This window comes from Mustela lutreola, chromosome 3, assembly GCF_030435805.1.
Source record: "Mustela lutreola isolate mMusLut2 chromosome 3, mMusLut2.pri, whole genome shotgun sequence".
In the NCBI taxonomy this organism is placed as follows: domain Eukaryota; kingdom Metazoa; phylum Chordata; class Mammalia; order Carnivora; family Mustelidae; genus Mustela; species Mustela lutreola.
Window position 1 is genome coordinate 49080204 of NC_081292.1, and position 18233 is coordinate 49098436.

At 36.6% G+C, this 18233-nt stretch overlaps 1 protein-coding gene across 5 annotated transcripts in view; it reads right to left on the bottom strand.

Moving 5' to 3' along the window:
• WWP1 (WW domain containing E3 ubiquitin protein ligase 1) overlaps window positions 1-18233 on the bottom strand; it is a 147239-nt gene that overhangs the window by 84124 nt on the left and 44882 nt on the right. For 4 of the 5 annotated variants that reach the window (XM_059166086.1, XM_059166085.1, XM_059166083.1 and 1 more), the window contains 3 exons: window positions 12309-12446; window positions 12148-12214; window positions 8754-8938 (listed from right to left, as the gene is read on the bottom strand). In XM_059166086.1, the coding sequence (XP_059022069.1) occupies window positions 8754-8938; window positions 12148-12214; window positions 12309-12446 (390 nt within the window). The remainder of the gene's footprint in view (window positions 1-8753; window positions 8939-12147; window positions 12215-12308; window positions 12447-18233) is intronic. The other variant, XM_059166084.1, reaches the window with a different exon arrangement.

Here is an 18233-nt window from a genome sequence, read left to right on the forward strand (position 1 = left end):
TAATTACAAAATAAACAAGAGAATGAATTAAGTTCTGTCCAAATATGGGGGAGAGAATGGCTTCGGAAGGAAAAAAAAATACAACAAATAAAATACTTACAGTTAATCTGTATCAAACACTGTTAGATAACACAGAGAAATGAAAAGAGAATGTGCAGAGAGAGACTAAGTTCTGGTATCCTGTATATGATGCTCACTTAAGAGAATTATTTCATTTAATACTCTTCAACAGTACAGAAATCTCCAAAACTGGAAAAGCTTAGCAGTAGTCTCTTCAAAGCAAAATAACACTAAATGGAAAAGAGGAATAACTGAGAAAAGATAATCCAGCTCAAGAAGAGAGTCATAAACCTTTATGCATACTAAAACACAGCACACAATACACAAACTGTTAGCAACAAAGGAAGAAAATGAAATATTAAATAGCACCATTCAGTTGTTCATGGCAGAAACTTCTCTCCTACAATAATAATTCAACAGTAAGTGCTCTCAGCTCTTCTATTTGGACCACCACCTCCTGGTCCATCATTTTCTGCTTTTAATACCGGCAACAGCCTCTTAATTTTAGTCTGCCTGCTTTTTCTCTTGCCCAACAACTCATTCTCCAAATGACAGCCCAAAGAAATCATTTCCAAAACATGTAACTGATCTTTTCACTCCCCTACTTAAACACACCAGTGAATTCCTACTACTACCAGAATTCCGAACTCTTTAACCACAGCCTATACAGACTACATTACTCTGCTCCACAGCTATCCTTGATTTCTCACAATGGCCTTCCTTCTGTTCCTTGAACAGAACGAACCCCTTCCCATTCTGAAGATGTGCACTTGCAGTTCCCATGGTCTCTGAAATATCTCATGACTGGCTTCTCCTCATCATTTAGAGTTAATGCTCAACTACATCTTCAGAAAGCACTTGAGGCAGTGCTTGAGTACCTTATTTAATGCTGTTCCTAACCTGTTTAGTTTCTCTTGTTCTGAAATCATTTTATGTATTTGTTTTTATTTCTTTTCATTAAACTCAAGAGGGTGAAAACTTTATCAGACTTGTTTACTCCTGTATCCCCCAACTGTTACAAAAGGCCTGGCATATGAAAACAATAAATATTTGTTGAGTCAATAAATTAATGACAATTCATAAAGGAAGAAATGAACTGAACATATCTCCCTCAAAACTATGCAGATTAAAGAGTGTTAGTAGAAATGTTAAGTTCATGAAGATTTAATAACACGATATATCTGACTTAAATTATAGTTAAAAAGTTTCTTACATATATATTCTATCCAAACACTAAAAATTTTTAGAAAAACTGACATGTCGAAGACCAAAAGAAAATCCCTAATTACACAATAAGGAGGACACATCCTAACTACCAATACACTAGAAACAAGTAGGATGCCTGGGTGGCTCAGTGGGTCAGGCGTCTGCTCAGCGGGAAGCCTATTTCTCCCTCTGCCTGACATTCTCCATGCTTATGCACGTTCTCTCTCTGATAAATTAAAACAAACTAGAAATAAACAATATAAATACAACATATTAAAATGTTTACCTAAACTCTGACATAACTTGCTAAACACTTTTTAAGGGTTATCTTATTTGGTCTTCAAAGAACAATGCTGAGACAGATACCAGCTTTATTCCCATTTTACTAGTTGAGAAAACTGATACTTTTATGTCCATAAAAATTATAGTTCTCCCCCAATCCAGAATCAATTTTCTTAAACAATAAACTACTGAGTTAAAGAGGAAATAATAAAGTTATAAACTTTAGGGAAATTAAGGGCAATGAAAACACTTGTATCAAATGCTAGTGGACAAAGCCAAAGAAGTATCCAAAGATACAAGAAAGAATGGCAATAAATGAGCTTAACAGTCAATTCCAAAGCCAGGCAGGAAAAGTGGTACAAGGAATTAAAAGAGCAGTAAAACATATCAGAATTTCCAAATTTACCTAAGAATCAGTTGAGACCTTGCTGAAACTATAGATCTCAGTTTCCATTCTAGACTTAAAGGATTTCTGGGGGAAGCCTCTAAGGAAGGGTCTGAGAATCTGTTATTTTATTTTATTTTTTTTTGAAGATTTTACTTATGTATTTGACAGAGAGAGATCACAAGTAGGCAGAGAGAGAGAGAGGGGGAAACAGGCTCCCCACTAAGCAGAGAGCCTGATGCCGGGCTCCATCCCAGGACCCTGAGCTCTCAACCCAAGCTGAAGGTAGAGGCTTTTACCCACTGAGCCACGCAGGTGACCCTGAGAATCTCTATTTTTAACAAATGCTTCAGATGATTCTTACCAGTAAATTTGGAGAAACCATTAAGTATACCTGAGTTTTATAAAGAAAACCACAGTATGAATAACATTAGGAATGCCACAAACCACTTTATATCACTAAGTCTCAAATACATAAACTATAGGGCACCTGGCTGGCTCAGTTGGTAGAGCATGCGCCTCTTGACGCCTGAGCCCCACTTTGAGTGCAAACATTGCTTTAAAAAGAAAAAAAAAAAGCTAAAAAAAAAAAAAAAAAAGCTAAGCTTTGAAATACATTAACTGAATCAAAAGAAAGAAAAATTGAAAAGACTCCTCATAGGGCACCTGGCGGCTCAGTTGGTGGGGCAAGTTGACTCAATCTCAGAGTTTGAGCTTGAGCCACAGAGTGGGTGCAGTGATTACTTAAAAATAAAATCCTTAAAAAGAAAAGAAAAAAGAAAAAGACTCATCACAATAGAAATGAAAAAGTGATGTAAGATCTAATATCATTCCACCGAAGAGCACAAGACTCAGAATTTTGAACAGATCACTCCCATGTTACTTAAAATAGTACATTGGGGGGCACCTGGGTGGCTCAGTGAGTTAAAGCCTCTGCCTTTGGCTCAGGTCATGATCACAGAGTCCTTGAATCAAGCCCCACATGGGGCTCTCTGCTCAGCAGGGACTCTGCTTCCCCCTCTCTCTCTGCCTACCTCTCTGCCTACTTGTGACGTCTCTCCTGTCAAATAAATAAAATCTTTTTAAAATAAATAAATAAATAAACAAGATAGTACATTAGGGAAGAAAAAGAAAAATTCAGTTTCTTAATTTATTATGGGGGAGTAATACAGCTCTAAGGCTGAGGAATAAGAGGAATCAAGAGAATTAGTAATTTTGGTTATCCATCAGAAACCCACAGTAAGCATCATATATTATGACACTAGGAGAATTTAAGACATTAGGAAAATTTCCATTAAGGTCAGAAACAAACCAAAATCAGAAACAAGGAGGATCATAATCACCACTCCAATACTGCTGGGAAAAATATTGGAAATAAAATGATGAAACTCATTCACAGAGGTTAATTTTATTTAGAACACTACAAAAATCAACTAAAAAACTCTTAGTACCATTTGGCCGAAATATTTTAACACAATAACCCTATGCAAGTTCAACATTAAAATTACACTCAAGACCTATCTAAACAAAACCAGAAAACATTACTAAGAGACATTTTAAAACACAGAATGGATGGAGAGAGACATAATCTTCCTTGGATGGGAAGATTCAGCACTGTTAAAAAAAAAAAATACTAATAACAATTAACTCCTTAAAATGCAAATACTGGTAAGGAAGGAGAGCAAGAGGAATTCTCAATCATTGCTAGTGGGAAAACAAAAAGGTAGAGCCACTTTGGAAGACAGTTTTGCAGTTTCTTACAAAAATAACCATACTCTTATTATATAATCCAGCAGACACAGTCCTCAGTGCAGTTAAAGTAAAAAATTTATGTCCACACAATAACCTGCACATCAATATTTGTATCAGCTCTCTATATAATTGCCCAAACCTAGAAGCAACCAAGAGGATAAGCAAATAAGAGTATATCCACAAAACAGAGGATTATTCAGCAGTCCCAGAAATGAGGTATCAAGCAATGAAAAGATATCAAGGAGGCTGAAGTGCGTATTGCTAAGTGAACGAAGAATCCTAACTATGTGACATTCTGAAAAAGGCTGAACTATAGAGACATTAAAAAGATGAGTGGTTCCTAGGAGTGTAGGGAATTAAACAGGTGGCACTCAGGGGATTTGGGGAATGGTAAAACACTTCTGTATGATACTGTGCTGGTGGGTACACGACAGCCATTTCTTTGCTTTGCTTTATTTATTTTTAAAGTAGGCTCCACGCCCCAGGGTGGAGCCCAACACAGGGCATGAACTCACTACCCTGATATCAAGACTTGATGTGAAATCAAGAGTTGAGCATTTAACCCACTGAGCTACCCAAGGGCCCCAACAACATGCATTTCTTAAATGTCACAAAACCCACATAACACAAAGTGTGAGCCTTGATGTAAACTATGGGCTATAGTTCATAATAATGTATTTATACTGGTTCATTAATTATAACATATATACCACAGTAATGCAAAATGTTAATAGGGACAATTCTGGGTGGGCATATCTTTTTTTTTTTTTTTTAATTTATTTGACAGATAGAGATCACAAGTAGGGAGAGGCAGGCAGAGAGAGAGGGGGAAGCTGGCTCCCTGCCGAGCAGAGAGCTGGCTCCCTGCCGAGCTCGATCCCAGGACCCTGAGATCACGACCTGAGCAGAAGGCAGAGGCTTTAACCCACTGAGCCACCCAGGCACCCCGAGTGGGCATATCTTTGATTGGAGAAATTACTTTTGATATGTATCTGTGGTTCTCAACTGCAGACAAATTTGTCCGCCACTCCAAAGACATTTTAGCCATGTCACAGCTAGGGGAAGGAGAGGATATTACTAGTGTCTAGAGGGTACAGATCAGGAATGTGTAATACATTAGACAGCCACCCACAACACAGAATTATCTGGCCCAAGATGTCTTAAGCCCAACAGGGCTTAAGTTGAGCAACTGTGATGTGTATATAAACAGCCAGCAAGCAGAGCCCTGCAAAATAAACATCTGTCTACGCTAGCTGCGAAATAAATACCTGTCAACAAATGATGAAAGGATGAGTGAAAGGACAAACTACCAGAAAGGCAAAAAGGAAAGGGAAGGCAGAGAGAGAAACAGAGGGAGGGAAGTCAAGATCATAGACTCTTTGCTCGTGAAAGAATGTGGAAAATTTTATGTAAGCTAGTATTTAAAAATGTGTGACAGGTAGAATAGAAATTCATGCAAAGCATTTCCTTCTCTACAGATATAAGACCATACCAACTGACTTGGGTGGTTTTGTTTATTTTTTTTTTAAGTTTTTGTACATTTTTTAAAAAAGATTTTATTTATTTGTTTATTTAGTGAGACAGAGAGAGAGTGAGTACTGGGGGGCGGGGGCAGAGGGAGAGGGACACCCAAGCAGACCACAGGCTAAGTGCAGACAAGGGCTTGATTCTAGGACCCTTGAGACCACCACCAGAGGAGAAGTCAAGAGTCGAATGTTCAACCAACTGACTGAGTCACCCAGGTGCCACCCACTAACTTGGTTTCTTAATGAATGCATCCCAATCCTTACTTTCAGCTGTTATGACATTTTGTTTACAAGACTTATCACCCTACTTTCCCGTTTAATCCTTGAGAAGCTTCCCTTGTCTTTTATGATAGGCCCCTCTCAAAGCACCACGCATCTGTCCTTACTACAACTGTTAGAATGAAGCAGAAAAAGGCAGAAATGCTGGAGTCCTTGAGTTCATTTTTAGTCCCTTTTAAAGGTGTGACAGGGCGCCTGGGTGGCTCAGTGGGTTAAGCCGCTGCCTTCGGCTCAGGTCATGATCTCAGGGTCCTGGGATCGAGTCCCGCATCGGGCTCTCTGCTCAGCAGGGAGCCTGCTTCCTCCTCTCTCTGCCTGCCTCTCTGCTTACTTGTAATTTCTCTCTGTCAAATAAATAAATAAAATCTTTAAAAAAAAAAAAAAAAAAAAAAAAAAAAGGTGTGACAAAGAACTGCTTCTATATATGAACCTTAAGTTTCTTTAAAGTCAATTCATGCAAATGTTCAAGGGGGCCTTTAGTGATGGTGTGGTTCTTTATCGTGACTGCAGTGGCAGCTCCATGAAGCCAGACATGATAAACTGCACAAAACTAAAGGCACACACAATGCAAATATAACTGGTGAAATGCAGATTTTGTCAATGCCAATTTCCTGATTTTAATAGTGTATTATAGTTATATACTATATGTTAACATTGGGGGACGCTGGTGAAAGAAACATGGGACCTGCCTGTACATTTTTGGGAAACTTTCTGTAATTATCCCAAAAGCTATAAACAAAAGTTTAACAAACATGAAATCAGTTAGTTCTGCCTAAAACTTACCATACTGAGCACTGATCTATTTTATTAATAAGAGAATAATTATGTATTAGAATAAGTCATTTTGCACTAGAAGTTTTGGGACAGTGGGAAGTTGCGAAGAAAACTATTTTTCTTAAGTACCTACCACCATTCAAAGACTATGGTAGATATTTTAGAATATCTCATTTGGCATTTGAAAAAAATCCTACCAGGTAAAGCATTACCTTCTTTTTATAAATGGAAGAGCTAAATTTTGATATGAAATTTGTCCAAGATCACACAGTTAACACATTAAATGATAGACCTGGGATTTGAACAAAGTCCTATTAGAGAATCTAATCTCTTCAATCATGACTGTTTCCTTTCCTAGCTTAAAATAACTAATATTTACAGCAATAAAACTTACAAATGGACCCTGTTAATCAAAACCCAAATGCACAGGAGGGAGGAAAAAAAATCCCCCCCAAAAGTCCTCTTGTATAATACCATCTCCAGTAAAATGAAATTATTTGTCTTAAAATTCCTTAGCACAGGCCCACAATCCCTTATCTGAAAACCCTGGGGCTGAGTATATTCCAGAATCTGTAAGTCTTCAGAATTTAGAAAATTAATATGGCATATTTGTTCTATATTACATTACCATTACTATGTGAGCAGATTTTGGGAACTATACATTGTCATCACACTGTAATATTTCTGTGGCAAAATAGAGAGATACACCACGCATGATAAACTATGAATACCTTTAAAACATTTCTAGTCATTTTGCCATCAAAGGAGTTTACCAAAACATTCTTTTGGTTTTAAAGATTTTAGGACTTCGAACTGTAACTAAGGGATTAAAACATGTAACATGTTATACACAGAACATGCACACTCCTACTCCATACCCACACTCCAACATGAAAACTGATTTTAAAGTTCTTGATTAAAAGAGGAATACAATTTTTGCACTTATGTCTTAAAGACTACTACCCCATTCCTTGAGAAGTACCTGAATTCATCCTCCTAAGAGATGACTGATCACACAAAACACACTGGCAGAATGGTTGCTACCAACAGAGAAGGTTCCGGAAGTCTTTGTAAACTGGCCAATAGAATGACAGATGGGATTGTTTTGTCAGATGCCACCAACAATTATCAGAGGAGGTGAAAACACAATCACGAAGTTGGATAAGGGAATATAAGTTGAAGCCTATCACAGTATGAAAGATGAAAAGTACAACTTTGCGACACTATAAAAATCACACACATCAAAGTGAAGCAGAGGGCAGAGAGCTTAGAGAGCTCTTCTACTCCCTACTGTTACCTCTCTATTCCTCAATTCCTCCTGGGAGAAAGGGAAAGACTTTAGTATCTATTTCAATTATTATGGTGAGCATTAAATCAGTAAATAGACATATAGTGTTTAGAACATATATAGCACAAATATTAGATCATGATTGTCCAGGGTTTCCATGCATTTAATGTGAATGTGGTGGCAATTACTTACAATGGAGCCTTCAACTCTAGTTCCTTTGTCTTTTAACTTCACCTTGAAATTTCAGGCAAGGATAAATAAGAGAAGAATGGGCCTACAATTACCTGACAAGCCATGGAATGAAAATACACACACACACACACACACACATATATGAATAATCCTTATTTATACCTCTGAGGAAATATAAATATCCCCAGCTTCTAATATTATAGCAATGGGGGGGGGGGGAGCCTCGGTAAGTATTCCCTCCTTTTGCATTAGCATCTGAATATACCCAAACACTAAACTATGCAACTAACCAGTGGTCAATAGATATTTTCACCAATCTACTCAAATAGCTAAATATTTTAGGAAGAAAAGCTAACTTACCAAATTCCACAGAGTTTAAATGGAGGATGATGACAAGAATGAAACATAGTGGTCATACAAGCCTTTCTGAAATGAGCATTCATCATTCTTATATATTTCATGAATCAGGAGTGAACTTAGTAAGTAACTGGCCCTTTATCTAATTACTTCCAGAAATATCTGTGGTATAAGCCCAAGAATCTAATTATAAGTGCATGCTTAGTGAAATGTACTACTACTTCTAAACTGAATATGTATTTGGAATACCCTCCTAAATAATCTGGAAAAATTGAAATTATTCGAAAATATTTCAGGTATTGTGATCTTTAAATTCCTAGCATAGACTTAAAGATTAAGAAAGAATATACAGTAGGAAGTGTAGGCACAGGTTCATAAAGTTTAATTTAGTTTTCATTTAAGAAACACATCATATGAGCGTCTGGGTGGCTCAGCCCCTGGATGTCTGCCTTTGGCTCGGGTCATGGTCCCAGAGTCCTGGGATTGAGCCCCATATCAGGCTCCCTGATCAGTGGGAAGCCTGCTTCTCTCTCTCCCACTCCCCCTGCTTGTGTTCTCTCTCTCACTGTCTCTCTCTGTCAAATAAATAAAATCTTAAAAAAAAAAAAAAAACCAAAAACAGAAACAATGAGTCATAAATCACCATGCTTACCAGTGTCATTGGCAGGCTCAGATGTGAGTGGTTTTGGAGCTGGTGTGGCTTTGGGTCTGGCAGCAACCTGAGACGGAGATGAAGGTGTGCTATCTCCATTAACTACATATGAACAGCATGAGTTTTGAACTAGACTGCTTGTGGGTGCATGATTATCTGTTCCATTAGTACCTTCAACAGCCAACCTTTAAAAAAAAAATAAAAAAGATGCTTTCTTTAACAAGTAGAATTAAATAACTTTCCATCAGAATTGTCATTAAGATTTACCAAATTCTTAATATTCAAACAAAGTGAAAGGTAACAAGAGTAATGAACAAATGATATAGCATGCTTTTATTACATTAAAGTTTACATTACTTTCAGTTCCAAGTGTATCCACACTGGCAGGTAACTGTACACTCAGATACACAAATACACTAAATCAAAATGAATTCAGTCCCTCACAGTAATGACCAAATCATACATTTTAAATATTTAAGTCTAAGATTAATCTTTTTTTTAAAATGCTCTAAAAGTATTTTCAAAAAGCTTATGGAACTTTAAAAAATCAATTCCAACCTACTGTAATTTTATAGAATCCTGGAAAATAAACTGAAAGGTCTTCAAATATTGATTAAAAATTACAATGTACTGGCACTAAAATAATGAGCACGAGAATCAGAAAAGCTAAATATTATATTGCAGAGTTAGAAGAATCTATAGTATATATGAACTGCAAATAAGTAAATAAATCTCCAATTACAAAATCAAACATTTTAAATCTTATTGGCAGTGGACAGAGAGTTGGGCAATATCACGTAAGTTAACCATTTCTCCAAATACACAGGCTACCCTATATGCACCCCTCCACAAAGCAGCCTTAATGTTTTTTTAAAAGACATAAATCAGGAACACCTGGGTGGCTCAGGAGGTTGAATGTCTGCCTTCAGCTCAGGTCATGGTTCTGAGGTCCTAGGATCAAGCCGCCCCGCACTGGGCTCCCTGCTCTGTGGGGATCCTGCTTTTACCTTTTTCTCTGCCTGCACTTGTGCTCTATCAAATAAATAAAATCTTTAAATAAATAAATAAATCAGATCAGATCAGATCATGTCCGTAAGCCCTGCCCATCTTCCTCAAATCTATTTCTCTCCAAAGTTCCCTCTTGCTCACCTTGCAACAGATATACTATGTATCAATTTTAATGACTATGAAAACATGCTGTAAAGTTTTCAAATGTTTATGAAAAATTATTATACATAGGCAGTAATATTATAATGATTACAGGATTATAAAAAAAGGTTAAATATTATATTCTAGAGCTGGAAGAATTTGTAGAGCATAAATTAACTAAAAATAAACCCAAGGTCTTTGTACTTGCTATGCCCTCTACCTAGAATAATGCTCTTCTGTCAGAACTCTGCATGGATAGTACATTTTTGGCTTTTTAATTGTAATTCAAATGACATTTCTTTAGAGATGATTCCCCCGACATTTCTTTTTAAAATAGGCTCCCTTCCATTCCTGTCACCTTGTCCTATTTCAAGGACTTCACAGTTCTTATCACTATTTCCAATTAGTTAATTTATTTCTTCACTTGTTTACTATCTACTTTCTCCCACCAGAATGCAATTTCACAGGAATAGGGCCAGTACAAACATGTGAAAAGTATCTGATGAAAAATTAACAAATGAATAAATGCCACTCTCCCTTCCTTTGTCACTTATATATCTGGAAAGGGAGGTCTTCAGGAAGTTCGGACAGGTGAAGTCTGAAGGAAGCTCCCAAGTGATTCCTATGATTTGCACAGCCCCTCCCCCGCCACTCAGCAAGAATCAGTGATCCAGGAGTCTAAAAGAACGCATGTGAAGTTCTCCTGGTGCTGTAGATCTAATCTTTCCTTCAAAATGCCTTACCATATGCAGTAAACAACATTAGGTTTCAGACCGGTGACGATTCAAGCTCCTTTACCCATCTAAAATTGTATTTCAAAAATTATAAAAACAGATGTGATTATAGATACATAAACACAAAAAAATTATTTTAATCTACCTAATTTTTCCACCCTTTTACTTCTTAATTTTCTCATATGCTAAGTAAATATATTTATTTAAGCCAAGTATATTTTCAGAAGATACATTCATCTATTCAAGTACTCTTAAGAAATTTAGGAATAATGATGTTACTAATTCTGTGTATTAATAGAAGCAACACTTTGTCATAAACAGTATTTTTTTTTTGAAGATTTTATTTATTTTAGAGAGAGAGAGAGAACACAAGCCAGGGGAGAGGGAGAAGCAGGCTCCCCACTGAGGAGGGAGCCCAATGTGCGGTTAGATCCCAGGATCCTGGGATCATGACCTGAGTCAAAGGCAGATGCTTAACTGACTGAGCCACCCAGGTGCCCTATTTATTTATTTTTTTAAAAGATTTTATTTATTTGTCAGAAAGAGAGAGCACAAGCAGAGTGAACAGCAGGCTGAGGGAAAAGAAGGCTCCCTGTTGAGCAAGGAGCCTGATGAGGGACTTGATCCCAGGACCCTTGGGCTCATGTCCTGAGCTGAAGGGAGACACTTAACCAACTGAGCCACCCAGGCATCTCCAGAAAGTTTTTTATTTACTGTCATCAAATGTGAATACAAGGGAGTTTCTGAGATGGCAGGGTGAGTTCTGAGGAAAGACTATAATCTGTGGAGCATGTATCTTATAGTGATCTGCAGGAAGCTGCCAACTGAGACAGCAAAAAGATATCCATTTTCCACATCAAAAAGATATCCATTTTCCACATCAAAAAGATATCCATTTTCCACATTATCTGAGTCTATCTATTTACTGATAAAAATATGCCTAAATACAGATTTTAAGAAGCCATTACCAATAAAAAAAGAATGAAGGACTGATACATACTATAACATGGATGAACCTTATGCTAATTAAGAACAGCCAGTAAGAGAAGGCAAAATATTGTATGAATCTATTCTTAAGAAATGGCCAGAATAGTCAAAGCCACTTGGGACAGAAAATAGATTAGTGGTGCCAGGAGATGGGAGGAGAGAGGAACGAGGAGAGACAGCACATGAGTACAGTCTCCTTTTGAGGGTGATGAGAATTTCTGAAATTAGATAGTGGTGATGTACCAAAATCTACTGAAGTATATATTTTAAAAGGGTAAACCTTTTGGTGTATGTATTATTATCTCAATGAAGTTCTTATTTCTTTAAAAACTACTTAAAACAAAAAAAAACTACTTTAGAAACTACAGTCATTTCTTTAAAAATTTTACAAGAATTCAAACAAAAAGTCTAGATAGAATTTTTAAATTCTATGGCAAACTTTAAACTAAGGTTAAAATGTAAAGCTTTATAATATGGAAAATGTTACATTACCTTGCCACAAATACTAAAATAAAATATTCTACCTGGAGGTTGGTCTTGTTGAAGGGTCTCCATTTTCATGTAAGGCATCACCATTTTGCTGTATTTCTACTGAACAACAAGAAAGCAAGCAAGCAGGTTTTTATATACGTCTTGCTGGGGTTTTTTCCTCTTCAAATTTTAAGAACACATAAAATTATCTTACTGGTTGGAGATGAGCTGCAGTTTGTTAGATTTTCTTGCTCAATCACCAGTCCATCGAGCACAACTGTTAATTCACCAGTTTGCACTATGCCATTCTTGTTTTCCAAAGAAAGTTTTAATTGTTCTTTCACGCTTTCCACTAGGGAAAAAAAAAATCTTAAGTTAAAAGCTTTTGCCACATACAAAATGATATGTTAGAAATCAAAACTACACATCAAGAATTAGTCTAGTTCAGTACTTGATGGCTACATGTGGGAAGAATTATTCCACTTTTATCTGTAGTCCCTTCTATATGGTATCAGGCTCACTTCCCTTTCACACCAAATTGAAAAACTCCTTGTCCCTCACCCATGCTCTCAATGTCATCTTTAATTGCTCCTCTGCACTGTATAAAGCACAGAGAACATATAAATATATGCAGATAATGCACACAACAATTATCTAAACTTACTCTTCAGTCCATAAGACTTGTGGTTAAGGCAAAATTTCTGCATGGAAGTCGGGCAGTCTGGTTACTGATTCTAGCCCTGAAGCTTTGAGTGAGTAGTCAAACTATAAAAAAGCCTCAGTTCCAGTCATTATAAAATGGAGATAATAAAGCCATCAAACTAAAAAGGACTGTCGAAAGGCCTAAGTGCAAAACCACACAAAGTTCTTCGTACCACACCTGATACATGTTAAGCACCCAATAAATTATAAAATACTATGACAATAGTTTATTATTTTTTTTCATAGAAGACCAAATATTTCCTTCCTGTTTTAGGATTCCTAGCTCTTACTTAAACTCAAGGTCATTTTCCTTTGACTTCTATTCCACAGAAATTTAAGTTTTTACTGATCCCTTTACTATTCAAAATGAAGCCAATTACTTCAGTCTGATATGTATTTTTTTTTTTTTCCAGTCTGATATTTACTGGCTCTGTCTGCAGCTTTTTGAACCATGGAACATAGTTCTTCTTAGATTATGCCCTTAACTTTGTTCTTTCCTATATTGAACAAATTTGAGTCTCCCCACAATGATCAAAATATCCAGCATAAACATACTAATTATCCAAATACAGAAAAGAAAAAAAAAATCTGGAACCACTATAATCACTGGACAGAAATTCTTTGCAAAAAATTTAAGAACCATATAATAAAAGAAGACCTTTTAGATTACCTACCTCAAACTTTATACATCATAAACCTCATTTCTACTGCACATCACAAAAATATTAATTAAGGCGATTAGAGACTAGACAAAATACAAAAGTGTGGGGAAAAAAAACTACAAAAGCATGAATTTCATCTTTACCTAGACTCTAATAATCTATATCTGAAGAGAACTACACTGACCACCATTCTATTTCATTTTTGTCATCACTTTTATTTAAAGTATCTGGAATATGGAAATTTAGTTCTTGTTCCTAAAATATTTAGCTTGAGTAGATTCTTAAAGAATACTCTTTCCAAAATCCCTTTAGCATACATCTTGGTGGTAAATTCTCTCTTATCTTAATCTGAATCTCATCTTTAAAAGATTTGTTGAGCACACTATTTTATACTGATGATAATCTCTCACTTTTTGAGGATATTTTTACCACTATCATCTTCTTTTACTGCTAATTCTGTAATTCTAATTTATAAATCCATCCAAATCACCTCTTTCTCTAAAGCTGTTTTTTGTCTTTAGGGTCATGCATTTCACTTGCTGAAATCACGACTTTATCATTTTGCTTTGGATATAATGGACTGAAGAATTTATTTTTCACTGGTATCCAAATATAGTCATTAACTCGTAAAATACCTCCTCTACTCCATCCTCTATTGCAGGGCTTAGCAAACTGGCTGCAGGCCAAATCTGACCACCTACCTATGTTTGTGAATAGTTTTATTTGAACACAGTCACGTTCATGCATTTACGTATCTTCTACGCCTGCTTTCCCACTACAATGGAAGAGCTGAGTATGTACAAAGAGACTGTATTACCTGCAAGGCTTAAATATTTACTATCTTAGCCATTTAAAGAAAGTATTTGCCAACCCCTGCTTACAATGGCTTCTTCTTAAAATTTATAATCTTTGGTGGTTGGTTCATTCTCTGATATTAGACTAAGAGTAGTATTTGGGCTTTAGTACTGTCAGGGTCTGTTTCTAATTCTGTCAGTGGTTTGAGGGCACCCCCGAGGGTCTAGACTACAGGAGTCCAAGCTCAGCTCCCTTATCTGATTAGCCAAAAGCTCAGTATCCTGAAAACTGCTATCAGCATTTCCAGTCTATAAGATTTTCCTTGCCTTTATTTATTATTATTATTATTATTATTTTATTTTATTTATTTTTGGGGGGGGAAGAAGAGGGCCTTGAAGAACACTTTGTCTCTTTGTAAAAATCGTTAATGCCACAAAAATTTGTTCTATCCGGGACATATTTGCTCTGCTCCGCAGGAGGCTGTTTACAAAACCAAGACTTTCACAATTCTAACGACTGGATATATTCACAATTCTGGAATACTGGGATATAACATTTCTGAGTCCTAAAATTCAGAGGAGTATCACATAAATAATTCCCATCTACAAATGCATGTATGTATGTTGGCAGGGGGAATAAGAGTATTATTCTAACATATAAACAAACCAATTCAGACATACTCATCTATTCAATATATAAATGCCCAATGTGTACCAGATACTATAATGAAAAAGCAGGATAAACACTGACCAGCCTAAAGTAAACCTCCGTACCATTACTCCACTTAATTCTTTTAATAGATGTATCACCAGAATTTTGGGGGAGGAGGTGGAGAGGACCTGACCTCCCCAACTAAACTGAAGTCTCTGAAAGAGCAGAAATTGTGTCTATCTAATTTAGTGATGTATCTTCAGTACCTGACAGAGGTAGGTGCTTAATAAATTGTTTGTTTGTTTGTTTTTTTAAGATTTATTTATTTGACAGAAGGAGATCACAAGTAGGCAGACAAGCAGGCAGAGAGAGAGGAGGAAGCAGGCTCCCTGCTGAGCAGAGAGGCCCAGGCAGGGCTGGATCCCAAGACTCTGGGATCATGACCTGAGCCAAAGGCAGAGGCTTTAACCCACTGAGCCACGCAGGCGCCCAAAGTTCTAAAAAATTATTAAGAAAGGACTGTCCTCATGAAACTTACAATTTTACAACTTTTAATCTATAATCTGATTTTTCCTCTTCGACATTCTTTCTTAGTTTTAGTAGGGCAAAGAACAATCTAAGCCTCTGAGAAGCTAGGTATACAATTAGATGATTTATTCTTCTATCACCAATTTGTAAAACAAACAAACAAACAAACAAACTTACACATTCTTTCCCCAAGGAAAATAAAGTATCTCCAAAAATTTGTTTTTTAAGGTGTTTCACATATTTAGATTTAACTCAGTCATATTCTGAAGCCATTTTTAAAAACTACTACTATCTATTACTAAGTAAAAAATTACCCTTAAGTTTAGTCACTAAAAGTAACAACAATCATTTATTACGGTTCAGTTTCTGAAAGCTAGAATTTTGAGAGGGGATAGAAAATCTGCTTAAATGATGGCTCATACACATAGCTAACAAGCTGAGTGCTGAGAGCTGAGAAGAGGACTCAGCTCCTCTCCATTTAGGTGTTTCTATAGAGCTTCTTGGATCTTCACAATGGTAATTTCTAGGTACATAATCCAAGAGACCAAGGCAAATACTGGAATGTCTTTTATGACCAAGCATAGGAGGTCCTTTACCATTACTTGTTTTTTTTTTTTTTTTAGATTTTATTTATTAATTTGACAGATGGAATCTCAAGTAGGCAGAGAGGCAAGCAGAGAGAGAGCCGAGCAGAGAGCCGGATGTGGGGCTCGATCCCAGGACCCTGGGATCATGACCCAAGCCAAAGGCAGCGGCTTAACCCACTGAGCCACCCAGGAGCCCTGGTCCTATACCAGGCAACGAGACAGCTACGCACAGCTGGAAGCTTCAAACTGCTCACTCCCTCTGACCTAGTCATTTCAAAAAAAGAACTCGCAACTTAGCAAACTAAACAAATTAGTATTACCTAAGTAAGACGAAAGCAAATTTTTAAATAAAATTAAATTTGACTTATGCTCTGTCCTCTGTCATAAATGACACATTTCTCTGCTGTGTCTCCCTACCATTCAATGTAAAGGGATAATTTTCAAATTATCTGATTACTGTAAATCACTTGGGACATAATTCAATTAAAAGTGAACTTAATGGATTTCAAAATGCTTTCCTCAACAAAGCTAAGTTCTTGGTTCTACTAAGACCATAAACAAACAAAAACCTAACAAAGTGTAGTCCCCAGGATTTGAGTGGCAGCTATCTGACTTCTCCCTCAGGTGTTTAAAGTGGCTCCATCAGACTCAAAATTGAAATACAAGACCAAGTTCTATACACACTCTGATATGGATATTAGTTATGCTGCTCTTACATTTTTCACCCACGAATGGTGACAAAGATTCTCTCCTTAAGCAAACTCCAATCAGACTCCTCGGAGTCATCTTCTTGAGTGGGCCTCAACCTTGGCCTATTAAAAACTGCAAATGCTCAGCACAAATGATCTCATCCATCACTTCTCCCCACATTAAAAAACCTGAACACACACTAACAGAGCTGTAACAACGCAAGGATGATTGTAGCCCCACTTATATTGCCTACCTGAGAAAATTCAGGGCTGTTAAAAAAAAATTTCATGTTTGTTCCAGTCTACACCTGTGAGAGGACTCGGACACCCTGACCTTAGAGCATTTACTAAAAAGGGCTTACAATGGTGAATTCTTCCACTCTCCCTTTGTGATCTACAGCTTACCCATTGAACAACGCAGGGTTCAGGGGCACTGACTCCTGGTGCAGTTGAAAATCCCCCTTTAATTTTTGACTCCCCCCAAATTTAATTATTAACAGCCTACAGATAACCAGATGCCTTACTGATAACAGAAACAGTCAGTGAACATATATTTAAAATGCTATATATGTATTATATACTGTATTCTTATAATAAATTAAGCCAGAGAAAAGAAAAATATAACCAAGAAAACCATAAAGAAGAGAAAATGTATTTATGGTACTGTAATGTAAAAAATCCAAAAATATAAGGGAACCCGTACCATCCAAACCTGTGTTGTTCAAGGGGCAACTGTAATGTTATCCTCTGTAACTTGGGAGTGTCTTTGTCCATGATGTGAAAGCCACTCCTCGGGACTGTAATCATCAGGAAGGCTAGGGCTTAGGACTCACTGTCTATGTGGGAGAAGAGAATTCCAACCAGCAGAAAAAAAAACTGGCCTATCACATTTATACCAATAAACCCTTCATCATTTTTTACTTCTCTGACTCTACTTAGCTTCCACCCTTACCCTGCCACTTCCTCATTGTCCCTTTGAAATGCCCAGTTACCATTACTGCTATACAAATACAAATTTAGTTCAGTTCAAGCTGGACCGTCTTCCTTATTGCAACAGTGTATTACTGATTAAAATCTGTCCTTATCATTTTAACTAGTATCATGCTTTACCTTTAATAATGGAGGGATTCTTCTTTCACAGTTTAAGAAATAGTGGGATTAAGAGAAAGAAATGTATCTCAGATATCAGTATCCACGGCTGATGACATACCACATACCTCTGCATAGCCAATTAGATAACTTCTATAATTTAGAATGGCATCCACATGATCTAAAAACACAACTAAAGGTTGGAGTGCAAATGAGAGCTTAAACCTACATAACTTCTCAGACAATGTATCAGAGGACTGCATAAGCAAAAACTCTGGTCATTATCCAACCAGGTTATGACAAGAAAAAAAAAAAATGAAGGTTCAGGCTTGCCTGGATTTAAATGTGAAGAAATGAAAGAACTTCCCTAGTAAGTTTCTACTGGGTATTTTTGGGGAAAATATAAGATGATTTTAGGTTGGTTTACTTGTGGGTT